This window comes from Ostrea edulis, chromosome 4, assembly GCF_947568905.1.
Source record: "Ostrea edulis chromosome 4, xbOstEdul1.1, whole genome shotgun sequence".
In the NCBI taxonomy this organism is placed as follows: domain Eukaryota; kingdom Metazoa; phylum Mollusca; class Bivalvia; order Ostreida; family Ostreidae; genus Ostrea; species Ostrea edulis.
The window spans coordinates 32,088,151-32,097,599 of NC_079167.1; the positions used below are offsets into that span (position 1 = coordinate 32,088,151).

Below are 9,449 nucleotides of genomic sequence, written 5' to 3' on the forward strand. Positions count from 1 at the left end.
CGATCCCCGGGGACCATGATTTTAACAATTTAGAATCTGCACTACCTAATAAAGCTTATCTATAAATTTCATCTTTTCTGGCCCAGTGGTTCTTGAGAAGAATATTTTTTAATGACCCTACCCTATTTTTACCTTTTCTTGATTATCTCCCCTTGGAAGGTGGCCTGGCCCTTTATTTTAACAATTCAGAATTCCCTTTACCTAAGGATGTTTTGTGCCAACTTTGGTTGAAATTGTCCCAGTGGTTGTTGAGAAGAAGTTGAAAATGTGAAAAGTTTACAGACGGACGGACGCCGGAATACGGGTGATCAGAAAAGCTCACTTGAGCTTTCAGCTCAGGTGAGCTAAAAAGCCTGAAGAACAGTTTGTCGTGTGTTGCCACCTTTGTGAGGTTTAATAATTTGTTTGAAATTCTCAAAAGTATTATTAACAATGTCATATAATTTTAACAGACACAAAATGTAAATATGAAAAATAAACCAATTTTGTAAAGGGAGATAATCCAAATTTCCAGTAATTAAAACTTAGACTTAACCGAAAAATTATGAAAATGGGTCTGAAAACGCCACTGACTTGACCGAAACAGGGAAAGTTCAGACCCATGAAGGAAAACTGTGGCAACACACATCAAACCATAAAATTATCAGTAGTGGGTAACAATTACATAATTTGGACATTGCAATATGGGAATAAACATATGTCCCATACTACAACAGAAACACAACTTGTCCATGAGACATGTAGGAAAATATACATGTATCTATTACAACTCAATAATAATAATGATAAAATTGCTCTTTGAGAGATAAACATATGCCCTCGTTACAACAAAATCAAAGTATTACCGTCATTTGAGGATTTGGTTTGTATGTGATCCTGAGTATTAACAAATGACTCAGGCATAAATGTTCTTGATAAGGGATAAACATATGCCCCATACAAACAGTACATCGCATGTAACATTTCTCACTGTCATTTCACCACCGTCATATATGTGTGTAGCTTGAACATTTACCAGCCTAAGTATTAACAATGACTTAAGCATATGTCCCCGTTAGGTAATAATCCTGAAACACACTTGGAAGTCAAGGTCCTGCACATGTAAAGAAACTGAGATTTGCCTTTTAGCTCCACTTCAACCCAGACATATATCAACATGGTGTCACATGTCGTATGTAAGATTTAAATGCATCTGATTTCCATCTGCCCAGGAATCTAATCTGACTATCACTCATCCCCCGTGATGCACAGTAAGAGGCCATTCCAATTCGAAAAGAATGTCCTTTGAATCTATTAACATCCAAATTACAAAACATGAGACTCTCTTTTAATATGTTTGAGAATTCGTGCCTTGAGACAGGGATATTTGGGGGGTAGCAAAAAAGGGGCCCTTCACGCCTCCCTCTCATTTTTAAGTAGTAATCTAATGCCCCGACTGGACAATATTTAAAAGAGTTGCACGAATTGATTGTAAGTGTAAAGACTTTACCACCAGAATGTTTATAATTTTGAAAGTGAATCAAAATTTTACTTATTAGAAAAGTAACCTGTGACATTTGCAAGATATGATTAGCAGTACAACTTGATGTTATTTCTCCTATTCTGAGGAACCCATGGAAAGCCAATAAAAACATTGCTTGAAATAGTACTTTCTTATAAATATTTGACACTGTATTTTCTAATGCCCCACAGATTTTATGTAGCACTGCAATTGTTATTGGTAAACGAATATCCATTGAAGGTCTTGATTTGCGACAAGAACTTAACAGTTTTTGAACAAGGAAGCATGACGTATTGTCGGGCAAGTTATTGATTCTATGTATATATGCTATTGATGAAATAAATGACACAATAGAAGAGGCTGCATAACCTTCAGCAAATAAATAAGAGATAAACAATGCCAAAGTATCCTGAGACAATGGAAGATCATTACTTATATGAAATTTGTTTGCAAAATTTCTGAAAGTAGCCCATGCCCTTTTATATGCCTGAGTGGAAGCTGGTGCCAATGTTGCATTCAACAGATTCCTCAAGACTGGTTCTAAGGAGGTAAGGCTGGCAGCTGAGGAATCAACATCGGTTCTTTGTCCATCCAAGGAACCAACTGATGGAACTGCTGAACCTTCAAACGAGACAAACAGTCACATAGAGTATTTTCTTTGGTACTAAGATGCCTAGCTTGAAACAAAATGTTAGACTGCAGACAAATGAGCACTAACTCTCTCACCAGATACATTATACATTTATCTTTCGATGATTGTTTGTTAATGATATGCACGAGCATAATTATCTGTGTAAAAATAAATACATTTGTTTTTCAAAATATGACTCCATACTTTAAGAGCTAAAACTATTGGATAAAATTCCAAGAGAGTAATATTACATTTTTTCCAATTAACATCCCAAGTACCATAGAACCAATGTCCTCCTAACACTGCCCCATATCCAATAGATCCTGAAGCATCTGTATACAATTTCAATTCGTTGGAATCTACCCACCTATCCGGTAAGAAAACTGACCTACCGTTGAATTGATCCAAAAAGGCCAACCAAGTATGTAAATCTGCTTTTACCTCTTTGTTTAATCTAATGCGATAATATGATTTTGTAATGCCAACAGTGGTATTGATAAGTCGCCTTAGAAATGCTCTTCCTGGCAAGACCACATTACAAGCAAAATTAAGAAGACCAATCACTGATTGCATATCCTTCAAAGTAATCTTTTTGCAAGGCAAAATCTCCTCAATTGCATCCTTACATTTTCTAACTTTATCAATAGGTAGCCGTGCCTCCATCATCTCAGTATCTAATTCATAACCCAGAAAAGTCATTATCTTGTCTGGACCGAATGTTTTATCCTTAGCCATAGGTATACCTATGTAAGCACAAACTGTTAAGAATGTCTCAAGTTTTTTGCGGCATTCTGTGGCAGATTTATCAACAATTAGAAAATCATCTAATACATGAGTCATAAATTTTATACCTAATTTTTCTTGTGCTATCCACTGAACCGCCGTACTAAACCTTTCAAATATGCTTCAAGAAGAACTGCAACCCATCTGAAGACATGTGTCAAAATACCAATTACCTTGCCATGTAAAACCAAAATATTTAAACTGGGATGCATGTAAATTGATAATCCTAAATGCATTAGAAATATCTGTTTTGCAACAATATGATCCTTTCCCACACTTTTTAATGTACTGAATAGCATCCTCAACAGAAGAGTATTGAACAAATGACTCTTCTGGGATGCCATCATTGACCGATTTACCTTCTGGATATGACAGATGATGAATCATACGGTACTCACCCTCTGTTTTCTTGTTAACTAGACCTAAGGGGGAACAATGTAAAACTGGCAATGGCTTTTCTGTGAAAGGACCCATAATTCTACCCAAACATATCTCTTTCTCTAACTTCTTGCTGATAACATCTGGTAAGTCATTTGCTGATTTCAAGTTTTTAGAAACGATATTTTCAATTTCCCCTGTATAACCAATACTAAAACCATATCTAAAACCATTAACTAAAAATTCAGTTTCTATGTTGTCATACCCCACTAACCAATACTCTAACCTACTGGGATTTATTGGCGTTGGACCCTTTTGTGGAATAGGTTGCCTTTGTGGATTTATAATTACCTGTGTAAGTTTGTTTTCCATTACTTTGAAATGATTTTTGGGTTCTAGCTCTGTCCAAGAAACGAAATGGCCGTTGAAGCAGATTTTTACATGAATAAATTGGATGGATGCCACCACAATTAAAACATCTGTGCTGAAATTTGCAAGAAGCACCTAGGGTACAATATCTCCCAGCTTTGTGAAAGGCAAAGCATGCTCCATGAGGAATTTCCTCATACTTACCCAATGTTGAACGCTCTGTTGCAATTTTGCTCAACCTTTTCTCAGATTGCTTGGGGCGAGCATTAACATATATCTCCATATGGACGTCACCCCATTCTACCTCACCTTGTTCTATGAGTTCCCTGAACTCCTTATCATATTTTCTCCAATCCCCCTTGTCTTCTGCAATCTGCTTAACAGATTCCATATGTTTTGCAAGTTTTGGTTGTGCAGATGTATACTTAATGCAATATATTGTTGCATACCTATTCCATGCCGTTACCCAGTCATTCAGGGATAAGGAGCCATCCCTTACATCGTCATCATTTTCGGACCTCATATTGTGAATCACCACCTTACCTGACTGATCTTGTTCTTCAACTTTGATAGAATATTTACTTTTTCCCTTTTCCTTTTTTAACAACAGAGCCATATCAACATACTGTTTTGACCAAATTTTTGATTTGATTTTGTCTGAAACCTTTGCCTCTATTGGTACAGAAAAGCTTACAAATCCTGCCTTCTTACCTGCATTTGCTAAAGATGGGCATTCAGTACCAACAATCTGTGAACTGTGTTCAACCACAGCACTTGATACCAAACCAGAAATGTTTGCACTCCCTGACCTACTTATCATTTGACAATCTGACCCTTCATTATGAACAGAGATACTCCCCTGCTGTTGTAGCAATGGTTTTATCTCTGCTAACACTTTCTCTGTAACCGACTTTGTTATGGCTTGGGTCAATGCTGCCAAAGTTTCAGGAGGAATAGTGGTTGGTGAAGTGCTGACATCCCCTGTCACAGCATCAGTAGAAAGTTCTCGTTCTCCTCTTTTGTTTTGGCCACGTCGAGGTCGTTTCGCCTGGTTTGTTTTGGATTGCTGGGGTTTGCTTCTTTTTCCTGGCATAATGCTAGTAAATATACCTACAGAATTGTAAATTGAGACAGAAGAATATATCCATATATTTAACATAATCTGTGTTAAGTTAAATATGAATGCCTAGAAGATGCAAGTAATACCATGACTTTTGCGTGTGTACATCACATGCCAATATTTTGAAAATACATTATACAAACAATTAAGTATGCATAACTACAAATGGTAATGTTATTGAAAAGCAATAAACTAAAGTGATAGAAACTGAATCTTTTCTCCTAATGGTGGCTAATCGCCTGATTCTGTACTTACACTAGTTACAGACACCCTGTACCGATTACAGCTGATAACAAAAGTTATCCCGGAAATATCACAATAAAGAAAAAACCAATATTGTTTTCAAACTAAACCAAAATTTTCCCTTAATGCAAGCAAATCGCACCCCCCATTGTGCGACTGCAAAAGCAATTAATCAGCTTCTCTTGAACAGATGCCACTTTGTAAGGACTACTAGCTACATAAAACGAAGCGCTGACATCAGTAATAAATCACCACATTTGAAGTCGTTTCACCTATTGCCGTGCCAAATCACCGAGTAGGCTTTAATGCCTTGCATAAAGACGACTATGTATTGTTAATTGTTCTTCGACTATGCAATAAACTGGTCGTGGTGATCATACAATAATCTGAGAATCGAATTCTTGTAGAAAGATCGTCAACACATTCATCATAATACTTCATACCTCAAATATAGATAATACCATGAATAGAAGGAATTTACAATTCGGTATCGAACTATTAAACTCTACAATTACCATAAGCAATAAACCTAAAATGTAACAATTTCTTTCTGAAGCAACAATTTGGAACAATGAGTTTAATAGGCATATTTTAACGATAAATTTAAGTGATGATAGAAAACGAAAAAACATTGAATCATTGATCAATCAAAAACGGGTGTGCATGCACGTGGATAGAACCAAATCACAAAGTTAATATGAACTAATTACGTTCAAAGTCATTCTCTCACTGGTACCAGTGGACGCGTGACGCAAACGTCACTTCCACGCGGACATGTAAATATCTGCCCTTGAGTGTAGACTGTCACTACATTGTACTTCGTAATAAACCTGAGAATATTCTACTTCTATCCCTAGAGAAATCAAATAAAAACCTATGAAAAAATCTCCAGGGTAAAAGTTGAAACTAAAGCGAAAAACCCAAACGGGTACAAATTGGCAAGTACAATGACTGCCTGAAACTTGTACTTAGGTCTTGCCTTAAGTACTGTAAAAACACACAGATTTTAGTAATCAACTAATACCGTACAAATAAATTGGCAGGCATTTTCTCAACGATTATTCTTTACAGAAAGGATAAATCTGGAACGCATTGTGATACATTCCTAGATAAATCAAATATAATCGATGGAAAATCGCCAGGGTAAAAGTGGAAACTGAAATGAAAAAACCAAGCGGGTACAAAATGGCAAGTACAATGACTGCCTGAAACTTGTACTTAGGTCTTGCCTTAAGTACTGTAAAAACTCACCGAATTTTAGTAATCAACTAATACCGTAAGAAATAAATGGCAGAAATTTTCCCAACGATTATTCTTCACAAAAAGGATAAATCTGGAACGCATTAATATACATTCCTAAATAAATCAAATAAAATCGATGGAAAAATCGCCAGGGAAAACATGGTAAAAGTTGAAACTAAAACGAAAACCCAAGTGGGTACAAAATGGCAAGTACAATGACTGCCTGAAACTTGTACTTAGGTCATGCCTTAAGTACTGTAAAAACTCACAGAATTTTAGTAATCAACTAATACCGTAAGAAATAAATGGCAGAAATTTTCCCAACGATTATTCTTCACAAAAAGGATAAATCTGAAACTCATTAATATACATTCCTAGATAAATCAAATAAAATCGATGGAAAAATCGCCAGGAAAAACATGGTAAAAGTTGAAACGAAAACCCAAGCGGGTACAAAATGGCAAGTACAATGACTGCCTGAAACTTGTACTTAGGTCTTGCCTCAAGTACTGTAAGGATCACAAAATTCTGGTAACTTTAACATTTCTAAATAATACCTTACAAATTTACTGGTACGAGATTTTTTTTTTTTTTAGTACCACAATGAACACATATACATGTTACTAACCATACCTAAATGCTATATGCAACAAAAGAATAAATCTGAAATCTTGCTCCATTTTCTAGAAAACCTTTTTTCCCACTGAAATTAACGCTCCCCTTACACTCCTAAATAAATGAACATTCCCTTGTTTATTCAAGTGAACTCCGTCACAAACGAATTTCCGACTACAATCTCCTTCACAGGGAGAAATGAAATAATTCCCGTGTTCCCAAAACACACAATAACCTAGTGATGGCAATGCGGCTCTCAGTATTACATTCACACTGTCTGCTATTTCATTGTATCCAAAATTAATCTTAAATCTTGGCAATAATTTGCAGACAATTATCTTCCCAACCTTATAACGGCGATGCATCACCGACACCACCGCTTCAATTTTTGCAGCCAACAATGCAGGATCTGTACTAGGAACAATATCGTTCTCCCCAATCATCAAAACAACTATCTCGGGACCTAATTCAACGACTTTCTCTATATCCTTAGATAGTATATCGTGAACTTTCCTTCCACCTACACCCCTGTACAAAACGGAATGCGTTCTTTCAAGACCAAGATTTTCAGAATATCTGATATCGTCACCATGCTTCAAAAATTCGTGAAAACGACGTACAATTGAGTGACCTAGAATGACGACCGAAGTTTTGCCCATTGAAGACATGATAAAATAATTTTACTCACCAAATACAGTACTTGCTAACCAATAACTCACAAACTTGAAAAAACGTCCGTCCTCCAAAGCTGTAGGTGGGAGAAGAGGCAGAGTGACGCACCACATGGCCGGAATTTTAATTGTTAGAATCTGATTTGTCAATCTCTGCCTGTCCTCAGACACGGGACAAAATAACCATCATCATGCTTAACCATACAATATCTCAGACTATGCCCTTCAAGAAGGATACTTATTGATTACTATAAAAATTCTTAAGTAAACTTAAATTTATTTTTTCATTGTCATTAGGGGGAAAAAATCCCACATCTTTGGGATATCATTCAGGGGCCACATTTTGTATCCCCCAGAACCCTCGCTGTATTCCAAATTTCTTGAACACTATAATCACACATATACATGTTTATTCACTATTTAAGACAGTAAATAGTCAATAGTTCAGTGACAGGTGAATGATTATATATATATATATATATATATATATATATATATATATATATATATATATATATAATTCAATAAAAAAAGCAGGAAAATATACAATTCCAAAATATATTTGAATCACTAGCGCTTTCTGGATTTTAACATCCATCCTCAAGTGAATACAAATTAATAATGAATACAAAATTGTTTATCTTAGAGACGTCTATTGTGACGTCATGCTAGTCTTTGCGAGGAAGGAATAGATACATGACGTCATAATACAAAAATTCGGGAAAGGTGACTTGGGCAAAATAAGCATGGACATTTACATGATAAAAGTTGATGAATTTTATTAAGAAGTTTAACAATCAGAAATTTTCTTATATGCATTGATTAAAGTTTGTTTAGTTTGGGAGAAAACAGTTTAATGAAATAATTTTCTTTAGCAAGTCTCATGGACGTTGATTCTGTTTTAAGTTTATAAAATGGAAATACGCTGTAGTTGCCTCTAGCACAGGTGTCAAAGTGTTCGCTGCATGGGGTATTTCTTGTACTGGGATTTAATTTGTTGGCGGTGGACACGCATCCTGGCTGTTTGTCCAATATATTCCTCGCCACACCCGTTGCAAATAATGCAGTATAGTAAGTTTTTCGACATGCATGACATGTTATCATTTACAGTAAAATATTTCCCGCATTTAAAAGTAATAGAAGGTCCTGTTTTTAGGAAGGGACATGTACCATACCTTGAGTCACCAAATGTAGAAACTGCGTTTTTTCAGCGTTGAATTGAATTTGGCTTTTGTTAATAATTTTTTCAAGTTTGATGGTTGTCTTTGGCTGTTAAGTAGGTTGGATTTGGGAGTAATTTTTTGAAGTTCTAAATCACGCTCGATAACTGTAAGATTCTTCTTAGCTTCCTGAAAGACATTTATATGTTTTGGGTTGTAAGTTGTCATGAATGGTATTAGGAAAGGATCGTGTTCTTTTTCTCTTGTTGTTCTGAGTGTATGCTGTGGAATTTTCTTTGCTTCATTTATGGCTGAAAGAATGAGTGTTTCCGGATAATTCTGCGCAGTAAGAAATATTTTCAATTCCGCCAGTCTTTGGTCTTTAGTATTTTCATCTTTAACAATAGTGCAAATCCCTCTGACCAAATTGTACGGGATATTCCTTTTAGTGTGTGTAGGATGACATGATTTGAAATTCTTTGTAAAATATATCAGTTAGGATGTTGGTTTCATGTTTTATCACCTTGATGTCCAAAAAGGGAATCGAAGTATCACTGTATCCCATGGTAAACTGGATATTTGGATAGAACGTATTCAACAAATTGTGAAACTTGATCAGATATTCTTCGGATTTTTCCCAAAATATAAAACAGTCATCTAGATATCTTTTCCATGAATTCCTCAGATTTTGTCCAAGCTCTTGACTCATTTCCTCATTGACTTTTCGACTTTTCAA

The 9,449-nt window shown here is 35.6% G+C and overlaps 1 protein-coding gene across 1 annotated transcript; it reads right to left on the minus strand.

Moving 5' to 3' along the window:
- Positions 1–3,251: 3,251 nt before the first annotated feature.
- On the minus strand, positions 3,252–7,641 carry LOC130053735 (uncharacterized). Its single transcript, XM_056161219.1, has 2 exons — positions 7,571–7,641; positions 3,252–4,759 (listed from the first exon to the last, which is right to left on the minus strand). The coding sequence occupies exon 2, from the start codon at positions 4,753–4,755 to the stop codon at positions 3,580–3,582; it is 1,176 nt and encodes a 391-aa protein (XP_056017194.1). The 5' UTR covers positions 4,756–4,759; positions 7,571–7,641; the 3' UTR covers positions 3,252–3,579.
- Between the last annotated feature and the right edge of the window lie 1,808 nt (positions 7,642–9,449).